The sequence below is a fragment of the Amblyomma mixtum genome, chromosome 10 (genome assembly GCF_055824585.1).
Source record: "Amblyomma mixtum isolate Tamu chromosome 10, ASM5582458v1, whole genome shotgun sequence".
NCBI classification, from domain to species: Eukaryota; Metazoa; Arthropoda; class Arachnida; order Ixodida; family Ixodidae; genus Amblyomma; species Amblyomma mixtum.
The window spans coordinates 116,910,815-116,925,434 of NC_143021.1; the positions used below are offsets into that span (position 1 = coordinate 116,910,815).

General features: G+C 45.4%; 1 protein-coding gene across 1 annotated transcript in view; it reads left to right on the forward strand.

Annotated features, from left to right (window-relative positions):
* Positions 1 to 14,620, forward strand: part of LOC149326751 (putative aminopeptidase PLBD2) — a 70,420-nt gene that overhangs the window by 33,147 nt on the left and 22,653 nt on the right. The window contains exons 8-9 of the mRNA XM_089563101.1: positions 751 to 822; positions 10,900 to 11,052. Coding sequence (XP_089419227.1) covers positions 751 to 822; positions 10,900 to 11,052 — 225 coding nt within the window. The remainder of the gene's footprint in view (positions 1 to 750; positions 823 to 10,899; positions 11,053 to 14,620) is intronic.

A 14,620-nucleotide genomic window follows, 5' to 3' on the forward strand; every position in this document is an offset into this window, starting at 1 on the left:
AATACATATTGAGTAACACAGCACACCTGCGTTCCAGTGCGCCGATTACACTCTGAAATCGATTTGAAGAATGAGTTCTCGTTGTCGTTTCGCAAAATTAGCGAATTTTAAAACTGTGGTCTATGCGCAGGGAAACATAGAGGCTATTCGAGATAGCTGTTTACCTTAGTACGAGTTCAGCAGAGCAGCGCAGTATAGGAACGGAGATTTCATGTTTCAGTTTATTTTCACCACACATGCACAGAATATCGAGAAACGAGACGTGGGGAAGAGAGTGTGCAATGCATTGGTAGCACCGATCAGTTCTTGCCTCTGATTGAGCACTTCATTTCTGCTGCGCTTCTTTGAAAGGTACTTGATCCACAACTGAAAGGTGGTTAACACACAACTGACCCACAACGGCAGTGCCCGCTGCGGGGCTTTCTGATAAAGCTGTGGTGCAAAAAAAAATTACTGCTCTCCTTCTGTGAATCTTAAGCTTCGCCTCCATTACAGTGCTACCTTCGTAGACAACGTGGGAAGACGCTTCATCTTTCTCTCAGCTGATTACATTTTGGTGAAAATGTACAATTTGTCATGTAGCAGCATTGATTAGTGTATAAAACTGCACGGATTCCTTTTAATTTATTTTTTTTTGCGTTATTGACACCCTTGAGTTAGTACTTTACAAGATGGAAAACTGTCATGCCACTTGCAAGGCTACGCAGAGATTACGTGGTCAGTCGCTTTCTTTTTCTTTTCTCTGAACAGGGGATATTCCTTGTCCGCTGATGTCACCACCGTATTGGAGAAACAAGGTTACTGGGCCTCTTACAATATTCCGTAAGTAGTCGACTGTTCAACGTCATGCGGCCAGATGCAAGAACTCGTGAAAATCTGCGTACGTTTTAAAGCGGAGCGGTTAAAGGGAAGCTGAAACGGTTTTTTGAGAACTCCAGGTTATTCAAGAATTCGAATCTATCAAGCATCTAGATAAACGATGAAAAGTGTTTTTGCACTAGCTTTTAAACTGGTGTCATAATCATCGATTAAAACCGCGACTATGTTTAGGCTTCTTCTCCCTACGTTGAAGGAGTGCGGGGAAAGTCGGCAGTGACGTCATTGTCGCCGAAGTTTCAGATGTCCGCTGCTTACAGCTGCATGCTGCTGTGTGTCGTCAGATGGCGCCAAACAATGCATCGGGAGCTTCACCTTCGATGGCGTCGCTTTTCTTTCATGGAATAACCGTTTCTTCGCTGGAAACGTACTGCCGTCATACGTGACGTCATTGTCGGGGCCTGAGCTCGTCGCTGTGCACTTTAGTGAAGCCTGAACGCCGACGACGACTTCATTATCATCATCATCATCATTTATTGGAAAGACCCCTGGAGGGATATTGCATAATGGGGGGGGGGGGGGGCGAACATCGAAACAAGTAATGACATCATTAGGTCAAAAAAAATATACCCGCCGAATAAAATATATTCGCCGAATAATCGCCGAATAAAATATATTCGGCGATTACGCCACCATTTCAAATGCTAGAGCAAAACGATTTCGCAGGCTTTACCAGCACATTTCGCACATTCGCGAATCTTAAAATCATCGAATTCTAGAACCGCTTCAGTTGCCCTTTAAGAGCCGGTTCCTTGGATTGTGCGTCGCTTCGTCATCGTAGGCCGACCGCTCAGTCGGCCGAACGAGCGCGAGCGGCTGGTTATGGTTGAGGAATGTGGCACGCTTCGTCCACGGCGGTTGCTACCAAACGCGGCGCCCGAGGATGGACTCTGCGGTGAAGGCGCCGCGCATCTGGAGCGGAAGACCAGAGAAAAGGACTAGTCATAGATGGAGTATGAGTGAGGTACTGGAAGTGCGGTTATAACTGATCATTTATATGCATGCCTCTGTCAGAACGTTTAGCGTAATATGTCACCAAATGAAAATAATCTCAACAGCAGCTCTGAAAATTTCCATTAGGGAGTGCCTTAAGCGTCCAGTGAGTTTTATCTTTCTTCTGTTACCACTATATGAGCCACAATAAAAAGCCACCTCAAAAATTTGACGAGGAGTACAGGGCATTAAATAAGCTAGTGCGCATTTTTAAAGTGAACACATGCTTTTTCCTCACGTGCACCACCGTCTCTGAGATGCCTTCCGCCGCCTTTAATTTCCAGAAATATTCAATCTCCCTTCAAATTCCATTGCTACACAGAACAGCGACCTCGGGATGCTAACAAGAATTGCTTTCGGGATAACTTCACTGGCTTCATTTCCACCAGGTGCCCAGAACTGAAATTTACCCCTAAAATGAGAGGGAAGCAGTACTCACGTTTTGGAACTCACATCTTCTGCACTCGAAATATTTGCTTGGACTACGTTTCAGGGACGTCAGATGACCTGATACGTTTCACCTCCGGTCACTATAACCCGGCGATAAAGGATATACATCTTTGATGCCTCGGGATCCGTTGCTCCATGAACATTCAATCGGTGATACGGTCCTACGCCAGGGGTTGACGGGTGTGAAGGGGCAGTGGGCGCAGAGGAGATTAAATTTCGGGAGACACCAAAGCTCCACCTTAAAGGGAGACTGAAGCACTTTTTCTGAAAATTGGGCTGGCAGCGGCATCCTATAGTTTTTCATGCTGTATACTGGAATATCGCATCCAAATAAGGCAAAAACAAGCGCGAATTGCCTTTTTTTAGCCGAAATATGCGGCCTGTGCCGCGGGGCACGTCACGCGGCGCGCCGCCGCCCGTGATTGGTCAAGAGAGGTCGTGACGTCACTTTGAGGACTGGAGAAGCTGCCGATGCGGATCCGGCGCTGCGTTGAGGGCAGATCGCAGCTTTCCGCGTCGTTGTAAAAGCGAATACGGCGACTATTTTTTTTTTACTGACCACCGAAGAAAAGGATACTACAGTTTGCTCATTCCACGTATCCCCTGAAACCAAAAAAGACACAAGCAAAAAATTCTATGCCTAGCACAAGCATACGCCAGCGTCAAAGACGCGATACAGACCATGCGTAAAAGGTGCCAGCACAACCTCGGCTCGTATTCTCGGAAAGGAAGGGGTGCGAACAATACTCAAGTCAATTACCACCACCGGACGCCTCCTGGCTCGCCCGGAAGAGCGTCATCCTAAAGAAAAGGCCCAAAGCACTGTGTCCAAAAATCCCGTTCTCAGTACCCGGCGTTGCAGGTTGGGGCAAGAAAGTATTTCAAGGAAACGATGAAGGAGCACAAAGTTGGTGTCAAAATTAGCGAAGCGCAGTGGCCAAGCACTGCGAGGCATGTGACCACAAGATAGTGACGCAATCATGGTGCGCTGGAAAACCAAGCCAAATACGCGCACAAATACGCTTCACTCCTGGCGCGTTCAGCAGATGCCAGAAAATATTAATCGCTGCCTCGGAAACGTTCGCCCTTCCTAGATTTGCAGTTTAGGTTCAGTGAAGTAGTTGCCAACTATATGTGTGTTTAAAAGCCAAGCTAGCTGCAACTCGCCCGCTGCCATAACTTGATGAAGAAACCGAGTAAGGTTGCGGTGTTTTTTTGCAAAAACTCGGTTGGCATTCATTTCTGTCATAAATTTGCATCCGAAATCAACGTCGAACGCTTTCATTTTAATTGCTTAGCTGGGGTTAAACGAGATGCCGCATATGAAGAGCTTCGATGCTTGCTTGCTATGCTTTGCTTTATGGTGCTTTGCTCTGCTTGCTTGCTTGCTTGCTTGCTTGCTTGCTTGCTTGCTTGCTTGCTTGCTTGCTTGCTTGTTTGCTTGGACACGTCGAACCGAGTATAAAATCACTAACCGAGCCTTACTGAGCACGTCTCAGGCGGTCTGGCCGCACCTAAGCTGAGGAGAGCGACGCATGCTTAAGCCTCTATAAGGTTTCTTCAGGGGCTAAGTGAGCATGTTTCTACTTTTAAAAGAGGCGCTTCTTCGGAATGGTGACACGCCTCTTATGCGCGAGGAAATCAATGGAACTGTGTCATGGTTCAGTCGCGTCTTTTCGACAGAAATCTCCAGAGATCACACTAGGACAAGCTCTGCCTGTAGCCGCTCTTACGAAAGTGTTTCGAGCAGAGTAAGATTGCTTTAGTCGACTTGAATTCTTCGTCACAGCAGCGAGCGGTTGCGCTGCGAGCTTGTGATCTTGAGGAAAACAGTGGAAGACGACACAGTCGCGGCCGTAGTTGTTCGTGGACACGAACGCAGAGTAGTACCTGTTTAATCTGATTCTCAAGGTCGGCTGACACACTTCGTACGTCACAACGCACGCAGTACGAGGAACAACGCATGCAGCACGAGAAACAACGCGCGCTGAAAGCGCGCTCGGGTGCGCCGAAGCATCCCCGGCTCCTCAACATGACGTCACGCTGGCCGACATGGACGAGGTTTCCTTCTCCGCTGTTCCCCTCTCCGGCGCTCGCGCGGGGCGCGGGAAATTTAAACATCGCATTTTTAATTGGTGATTGCGCCACTGTTTTAGCCAAAATCGAAAAAATAATTTCACAGACGTGATCAGCAATGACACTACTTCAAAACCCTAGAAGGTTAGCTGATTCGAAAACCGCCTCAGTATCCCTTTAAGGGAACGATGCGATAGCGTTGACGGGATCCCTTCAGCGGCTTGGTGTCCCCTTTGCGTATGGCTTCGCATACTTGGGCGCTGTTCTTTATTTTATTTTCTTTCTTCATTTATTCAATTATTTTGTTTTATTGCTTATTTTCTCTCGTTACAATTGCTTTTTTCGTTTATTTTTTAATTATTTTTGTTTGTTTTTATTTACCACAAGACACACAATGAAGTCGGAGACGTTCTTAGTGTTCGGGGGGTAGCGATTGTAGTCCTGGCTCGACCATTCTTTTTCTCAGCACAATTGCTTTTTTTTCTTTAGATGCACTACGCAACGGCTCCACGACACTGTAGACCAATAAGGAATTGTGTAGTGACGTCATCAGCACTGTACTGTGTAATCACTGTGGGGTGTTTGAAGTATACCCGCGCGAGGTCATGTGGATATGACGTCACACCCTCTAGATCAGCCAAAATTTTCTCTAGATAACAACGCCAAAGCCAAAAGATACCCCAGCTAGGGCGGTTTCTCTGCTGAATAAGGCCCTTAACCTCTTACTGCATGAATTTTAATTTTTGGCTAAAAAAATTAGTGATATCCATTTGGAGCGAAATGTACCATACCAACGTTAGTTTTCAGAAACGCTATCTGGTTGCTCCATTCTACCTAAATAATATTGCGTGTCATATATGACACATCATGCACTTACGTGTACTTTTTGTGGAAATTTAACACTGAATTTAAAAAGCCATAACTAAGAAAGAATTATAATACTAAATCAAAGAATGGCCATATATGGAATGGATACCATGGACTAAGGGGTACTGTTTGTGAAAACATAACACTGCATTTAAAAAGCCATAACTAAGTAGCAATTAAAATACTGAGTCAAGGAATGGCAATTTCTTGAAAGGAAAGTATTTCTTAAGGTGCCGGGACAGACCAGCCCCTTAAAACGCATGACGGGCCAGTCAAGCTGCTCTGACGCAGCTCTGTCGCCTTCACCCCACATTATGCATGCCCTGTGCTTGCTCTGGGAAATAAACTGAAGCTCATCTCAACTTGTGGTTCCTCTACACCTCGGTAATTTGTTGCAATGCGCTTTCAATGAGACACCTAGAGTCTGAGGGGCTGCCTTGGAGCATAGTATCGTTGCTCCTCCAAGTCAAACCTAATCAATAGACTACTGAAGTGCGGCGCACAGTTCGTTTCACTATGCACAACGCCTGTGGCACAAATACGTGCGTGCCGCCGCGGTGGCTCAGTGGCTATGGTGCTCGGCTGCTGACCCGAAAGACGCGTGTTCGATCCCGGCCGCGGCGGCTGGAATTTCTTTGGAGGAGAAATTCTAGAGGCCCGTGTACTGTGCGATGTCAGTGCACGTTAAAGAACCCCAGGTGGTCGAAATTTCCGGAGCCCTTCACTACGGCGTCTCTCATAGCATCAGTCGCTTTGGGACGTTAAACCCCATAAAACCAAAACCAAACAAATACGTGCACAAAGTATCCCATGGCTTGAAAAACGTGGCAAACCGCACAAACGGGCCGTTGGTCTTCTCAGCCCTCGGAAGCTTGGCCAGTTGGCCCTATGCATCACAGGTGAAAACAAAAAACCTGTTTGTAAAAGAGGCACGGGAACCGCTTTGCGGAATGCGCCACAGGCGTTGTGTACGAGATCCCCTTGACGTGTCGCAGGTCGTACATCGGCGAACTGGGCGCTGCGTCAACGACCGGCTCAGGGAGCACGCAAGAGACCTAAGGAATGGGGAAGGTGCTAACCTTGTCGAGCACTGCGCTACTCGCAAGGACTGTACGCTGGTGTTTTCGGGAGTGAGGATTCTGAGCAGAAGCAAATAAAAAATAACCCGTGACACGATAGAGGCATATTATATTCAGAGAGCAGGGTCAGAATGTGTGAGCGATACTTTAGTTCTTTTGTATACCATAGAAAAGATGTTCCTTTCGAAGTTGTATGCGACAAAGATATGATGCAGGCTTTTTTCTTCTTTTTCCTATTTACCTTGCATGATGTGCGCCTGCGCTGGTCTGAGTGCATTTAAGCTGTGTGTGCGCCCCTAAATAAACAGTTGACAGTCAGCGCTGTGTTCGTCCTTCTTCTCTTCCTGCTTCTTTTCTTTGGCCGTGTGCCGTTGCGCTGAAAAACTATGAGTTTAACTCTTGCTTCTGCTTGAATTTTTCTGCTCATTTGTAGGCGAGTGCTTCCTGGCCGTTAGTACATTGCACAGCTTGATTATAGTTTTGTTTCGTCGGTTATGCATCATTTCTAGCTTCGTCTCCGTTGTCTGCTGCGCTCTTTCCCTGCCTCCAATAGTCGGTGATCGCCTTCTCCATAGCCCTCACAAAGTGTACTAGCGGCGGCTCTGAAACCACAGCTGCCGAATGGACTAGGACCTCACTCTCCTTTCAGCAATAAAATGTGTTTTTGAGCTTGGACGCCCAGAAGTACCATTTCAGGGGGGGGGGGGGGGGGGGGGGGTGGGGGGGGCTAGACAAAATTCTTTTTACTTTTTTTGTCTATGTACTTAGGTTTTTCAGATATTACAATCCAAGTTTGCCTGATTGAGAACAATTAACTGCCTCAAAAAATTGCTTTTCCTACGCAGTGTTTCATTGATCGCTAGATGGTGCATATTTATACAAGCATTAACAAGAAAAAATACAAAATGAATTTTTTTCAGTGGGCACGTATTTATTGATATTTAATAAATTTACGTATTTCGGCATTTGCGCGTGAACAAAACCATAACATAAAGCAACAGTTTAAGTACCACAATACAAGCACACGCGCCTACAGTAAATGAGTTACCAATAATGAACCGCAAGCAGCAGACATTTCGTACAGTGCTGCTCTTTCTAGGTGCTTACGCGGGGACCAGTGGTTGCCGCTCGCTTCGTTGTTCTACTCACAAACTCCCTGATGACGTCGTCTATACTTAGGAGCGCCGTTCTTCTTTGTGTATATGCAAAATCAAAAGATGCGATAACCTCTTTTGAGTCGTTCGGTTCCGCAAATACGTTTTATTATGCGCAGAGCATTAAAGAGCGTTCCTGGAAGCGACAGACGCATGGAGTGGAAAACAGAAGCTGAACATACCTCGCGCCCTAATCCATCAACTCGCGCATGTTTTGCGATTCCTTTTGTAGGATCTCCGAAATTCCCAGAGTTGTGGTAGAATCAGCACCGTTTAGAAGAGTTGGTAATAGCATAAACTGCGCCGAGAGTCTGCACAAGTCAAAATCAACTGCATACACTCCCAAAGCCGCCTGTAGTTCATCTGCTGTACAGTGACTACCTCCAGCGGAGCTGGTTATGATGTCTTCTACGAGCTGTTCCACGCCCGGCTGCTCATAACGCTGATTTGTTTCACTATGATTCGGTCGGCAGCAGCGAATACTCCTTGCGCAGCGCGCCCTTAACGTCAAGTGCAAATGGCTGGACAGGTCCATCAGTCGTTTCATACCTCGCAGGAGGAATTTTTCGGCCTTGACATACGAGGTTCCTTCAAGCCTAGGCGCGCTGCTGCTCTGCTCGTGTGCTGCCACAGCTTCTCAAACGCAGTTTCAGAGTGCGACTGGGAGATCGCCTCGCAGAGAGCCTCTGCTGCCTTTTTTGCACCAGCGGCGCAATATGTTGAGCTCTGGAGAGCCCTTGCTAGTTCGTCACAAGTCCAAAAGAAGGCTACGGAAATGTGCACGATACCTAACAAGTTCAGATTTTTCCAAAACCCGATCGTAAGCTCTAGCCTTGCTGCTCTCGCTCACTGAATCTGGTGTCTGCAAGAGCTCCTTGGGTGTCTCTTGAACTCTGGCGTAATTCTCAACGAATCTTTCGATCGACTGAATCTAACGGTCCATCGCGTCGGGCCAGCTCTCTGCTTCTGCTGCTACTGAAAATTCCGGTCACTCCTGAAGAAGGGACGGAGTTGCTTCCAGAATCTTCGATTGAAAATAAAGGGTTTTCTACATGAAGGCCATGAGATACGCTTGCTTCGGTCATTCTACTACCGTATTTGCATTTCAGCGCAGATGAAACAGCGAACAAGTGGCGCTCGGCGTGGTACCTGCGCCAGAATGTTTTTATTGTTAAAATTGCCGTTCTATGAAAACCAAAATGAGAGCTAGCACTCTAATTCATGTCTGTTGCAGAGAATTGGGGGTGTCTTAACGTGTAGTTTCCTACTGGGACGTCATGGGAACGCGGAGGTCGTAAGTTAGATTACAGCAAAAAATAAAATGTAAACAAGGCAGGAATTCAGGTGGAGGACGGGCAAAGCCCCCTCATGAGAATACTTGGGGAGGCTCTGCCCCCCCCCCCCCCCCCCTGTTCCGGCGTCCCTGCTCTTGTGCGGTCACCGCTTTGATTAGAAGGAGTAACTAATTAAAAAAGGCACGTAATCTTCTCAATGCGAAAAAGTATATAAGATCACTCGACTGCACGGAATTTATTTTCTCAAAATAAAACTTTTAAACTTCGTAGAGACAAAAATTATCAATAAGTGCGCGCTGTATCATGTGCGATACGCAAATAAACAGCGCTCTCACAACGCAGTCTGACAGATTATCGCACTGCAGGGGCTGTAGGAGAACTACAAAGAGCTCTTTTATGAGCTAATAATTTTTCAAAACGCTACCTTCAGTCAGAATGCAGAAAATCTTTTTTCTGCCTATCGAATTTTCTCAAGAAACGAACAACACTATGTTCACGCTTATTTGAAAGTGAAACACTAAAGAAATCTTTCGGAAGGTTAAGTTACTGCGGGATTGGCTTCTAGACAGTGTACTTTGTGATAGCAAAACAAGCAGGACTACCGTTCTTACCGTCCACGATTGCATGGTACAGGGAAAACGTATTGCTTTTATATTATACTCTTACGATCTGCGTTATTGTGTTAACGCTATCTAGTTAATATGAAGAAGGCGGTACTAGGAAGTCACATTTGAAAGTTGTTTAAACGCTTGTCAGAAAAATAAGGGGCTGGAGTCGCAGTTGTGCAGCGGCTGTATCGTACGTTCTACTCTCATGTGTAATCAATTGAAGGGTGCCGTTAGCTATGGACCATGCGTATTTTTGTATGCATGTCATACTTTCCGATACTATACTCCATTTCAAAGACAACAACGGAGAATCAGAGAAACACGAAATACGAAAAAATTCAAAGGGACTCTAAATTACTTCGTGTGTTGGAAATGAGATAGCATAAGAAGCTGTTGGTACCTTAACTGGAAGCGAGGTTAATTCTGGTTTGGTGACATCATTTACCTCCATCCAATGGGCAAATTTTATAACCGACGACACTTTTTTTTTATGAATAGGCTTTTAATGGTATCGCATTGAAAATGCAGGTGATTTTAACAGCAGACATCTTGCCAATTTCGAGAATTGCATTTGTTTGCTATTGAATGGCCCGCTGACGCATCCACCACACACGCGAGCAATTCTGGAAGCGACCACCGCTTCTTTTCTGAGCTGATTGCGGTTGATACAAGAAATTCACGCTTCATTTAAAAAGGCCCATACTACCACACTTTTGGCGGTGGTCCAAATTTCCATCTCTACCACAGGTGGCTATGATGTCGTGTTGCGTTGCTATCAACGTTTCTTATGTTTCTTTTTTCCTGTGCCGCCCAAGCATCGATAAGAGGTCTAGATATGATCCAGTTATGGCAATAAAATTTTAGTTGAAATTTGGCGCTTGTCCATATTGGGAAAAAAAGACAGCGGACAAAACACAGGGGACCAGAAGAAAGACACAAGACGAGAACTTACTCACAGTTTAGGCTTTATTCATTAAACCTGGGGTATATAAGGATGAAGGAAAGGCTTGACACACGAACTGAAGGCAAAACGTGAAAACGAAAAGAAGCGCGCGCGCGCCGCTCAGACATGAACCTAAAGAACTTTCCAATATGAACGTATACCAACTCGCCCAACTGAACGCACCACTTTGGCACTTGTCCTTCGTCCCCTCGTCTGTCGTCAGGAGCTTCAAGCAATGCAGAAAGTTGGGCGAGTTGGTAATACATGTTGAACTTAGCAAAGCGCAATTAAAATACAGGGAGAAGAAGGAGAAGCACACAGGACAAACGCTTGACATCAACTAGTTCTTTACTCGGGAAAAGCACATATATACAGATACATAGACGGCGGAAACAAATTACAAACCAAGCAATGAATCGGCTTTAACACAAGTGTGTTAAGCGTGAACAGGCATCAAGGTAAGCAATTTCCTTGCGTTCTTCTTCTTGTCCCTGCCTTTTAATTGCGCTTTGCTATGTTCAACGCCGTGTGATTTCTTTCTGACGCTGGTGGGCGCAGGTTTTTTCCGGCCATCTTTAACGCGAGTGGGCTGCCCCTTCTCGTGGAGCAGTACGGCGACTGGTTCACCTACGACAAGTGCCCGCGGGCACTTATGCTCAGGAGGGGCTACAAGGAGCCACAGGACGTCGATGGAGTCCTCAGCCTTATGAGGTTTGCAGAGTGTTATTGCCTTGCCCAGTGAATTTACCAACATGAACTGTTTGCCGTCGCGCTTTTGCAGCATCACCAGTGAATATGCTCACGCGTATCCATGTAATGCATCTAAGAGATTTTTCGTGCCCATAAATTTCACTTCGTCGAGCTTATTTCGCGCACTGAAAAAAAAAACACTGTAAGCAGCAATTGCCAGTTCACAGATTCTTAGAGAAGCCTGAAAGAAAAATTGCCGCCGATTTCCTGGCTGTAAAAATAACCTCGCCCAGCAATTCGCCCAGCAACTTACCTTGTCAAAAATAACCTAGCGGCAGCAAAATTCGCTGCTATTGCGCTCTGTCTGTCTCCTTGGCTTTTTCCTGTGGCTGTCTTTTTTTAGCGCAACTTGGTTCCTTCAAAGCAATGCACCAACTTGCCCAACAAGAAGTTCTTCTAAACTACCTATTAACTATAAACGCAGCGTGTTGAAAATTTTGATGTAGTCAACGCGTTACCAGCGTCGAAGAAAACTTTATGGCTATCGAGTGAGATCATGGAAACAGAATGCATGCACGTGATTTTAAAAGCATACAGACCAAGACGCCAAAAGTGCGGTGCCTCTGATTCCGCCTTTCTGGGTACTGGCGGGTATCGGCGCCCCATAGAAACAGAAGTAAACAAAATTTTAGATTGAAATGTACCTGCGCTTAAAAGACACGGACTGAAAGATAGAGACACACACACACAGCGCTGTGTGTGTGTCTCTCTATCTTTCAGTCCGTGTCTTTTAAGCGCAGGTATATTTCAATATGGTAAACCAACTCGCCCAACAAACCACTCTGCTAAAATTTTAAAAACTATTTTTTATTTTGCACGGAACTTACAAGGTCAACCCTTCGTTGAAAGCTTACAGGTACATCTAAGATGAAAGCGTGAAAGTATAAAACGACATGTCGAAGCAGATATATTCTTAAACGCTATCGCATATGCGTGTTTACATGCGGGCGCAAGCGATATTTACCCCCGGTTAGGGGTAACAGGCAAGCGCGATCCATAAAAAGGGTTGTAAACAAAACTCTTCACTATAATCATTTAATTTCACGCTGAACCTCTCAAGTCGATTCAGCAGTCACAGCAGGCGAATGCATCTAAAAGCATAAAGCAACTCGTTTCTAAGCCAATTTATTTCCGACAAATTCGTGCTGCGACAGCGGACTCACCGTCAACTATGTCTAGGCGTTCAATGATCTCGAAATCTCTTGGAGAGCTGTTAGAAGATTAGCACTAGGTGCCCACGGTAAAACCACAAACGAGGCAGTACAAGGAGATATGGGCTGAGCATCGTTCGAAGCACGGGAAGCTAAGAGTAAAATACTATATGAAGAACGCCTGTGGAGATTGGACGATAACAGGTGGGCAGCTAGGGCACTTAAATACTTATACAGAAAGAGCGTTGACTCAAAATTGCGGAAAAGAACTAGGAAACTAACTAGTAAGTATGCCGGACACGAAGACGGAGAAAGAAAGAGCATTAATCAACAGGTTAAAAACGCGGAAGTTAAAAATTGGATTAATTCAATGGAAAAGAAGCATAGTGTAGAACTATATCGATACTGACAAAAGGCAGATCCGGCAGGAATTTTATGATAACCCAAGAGGCAGTACTTTACTCTTTGAAGCTAGGTCAGGGTGTCTTAGAACGCGCAGCTACAAAAAAAATAAATAAAGATGATGATGACACATGTGCTGTGTGCGGTAGATCCGTAGACACAATTGCACAGCTCATACTCAAATGTGATGGTGTCCATCCGGATGTCGGTACAGGCGCAGTCACTCTTCCTGAGGCCCTAGGGTTTAGAGATAACAATGGTCACGTAAATAATTTTGCAATGGAAGTTAGCAAAAAGCGATTGGAAGACTGGTGGCTGAAAAGCAGAGAGGTTACATAAGGCTAAAGGTGTAGGAAACCGTAGCGAAAGAAAATGGCGAACTTTAATGACAATTTAAAACGCAGTTAAACAAAAAAATGAAAAAAAAGCTTAGCATGATGGCCATTGCCGCCACCTCGTTTCAAAGGGGACGCCCCTATTTTCCATCATTCCATCATCTTCTGTCGACGTATCCAGCTGTGATGCTTCTTACATTGTTTCAGTGCATCATCATCCGCCTGACTACGACCATGAACTGCAAGACAAAGTCCTTCCCATATATCTCCAATTAGCCCTATCCTGTGCGAGCCGCGGCCACTTTTTGTCTTCAGTGCATTTCCGATTGAATGACAACAATATGCAGCGCCAGTGGACAACTGATGAAAAAAAAAATGTTGCAGGAGATCACGCTGTATACTACAATAACTGGACTGAGCTGCAGTAGTCAAATGCTCGGTTTGAAAAGCTCGCACTGAAATACATTGTAGTTCACCAGCGGCGAAGGCAGAACCAAAATATGCCAGACGTGCCATTCTCAGGTTCAAAGGCTCTCGTATGAAAAGTTGGGCAAGGAAATGAAACACGGGGAGTACGTGCAGCGGCACTGCTCGGTAATCCATTGAAGAACTCCTTTTGAATGACAATGACAATTTAAAACGCAGTTAAACAAAAAAATGAAAAAAAGCTTAGCATGATGGCCATTGCCGCCACCTCGTTTCAAAGGGGACGCCCCTATTTTCCATCATTCCATCATCTTCTGTCGACGTATCCAGCTGTGATGCTTCTTACATTGTTTCAGTGCATCATCATCCGCCTGACTAAGCCCATGAACTGCAAGACAAAGTCCTTCCCATATATCTCCAATTAGCCCTATCCTGTGCGAGCCGCGGCCACTTTTTGTCTTCAGTGCATTTCCGATTTAATGGCAACAATATGCAGCGCCAGTGGACAGCTGATGAAAAAAAAATGTTGCAGGAGATCACGCTGTATACTACAATAACTGGACTGAGCTGCAGTAGTGAAATGCTCGGTCTGAAAAGCTCGCACTGAAGTACATTGTAGTTCACCAGCGGCGAAGGCAGAACCAAAATATGCCAGACGTGCCATTCAAAGGCTCTCGTATGAAAAGTTGGGCAAGGAAATGAAAGACGGGGAGTACGTGCAGCGGCACTGCTCGGTAATCCATTGAAGAACTCCTTTTGAATTTGATCTGCTGAACGAGCTGCAGTGAAATACAATGCCCAAGCACTCTGCACTTTGCGGCCCATACCTATACGGTGCTACACTGCATAAGACTTGACGTGCGTAAAGAAAACATGGCGAGAAACTGAAAAAGAAACGGAATGGCAGGTAATTATTTTAACGGCGTTGATTGAAATGCACAATTAAGAAATGCACAATGACCTGAAAGTTGCATCAAATGATCTCTATATAACAATGTAATTTTTTGCCACAATAAGTAATCTGTTCTGTTCTTCAATTGAGTACATTGGTTCCAGATAACATGCACCAAAGGCTTGCTAGTCGACCTCTAAAATTTACTGGATATTTTTATATGCCGTTGCCTGATGACTAGAATGAAGAGTTCTGCAATTGGTTTTGCCCCCCAAAATATTATCGAACCACAAACAATGCTTGATCCCCAAGAGTTTGAGCGC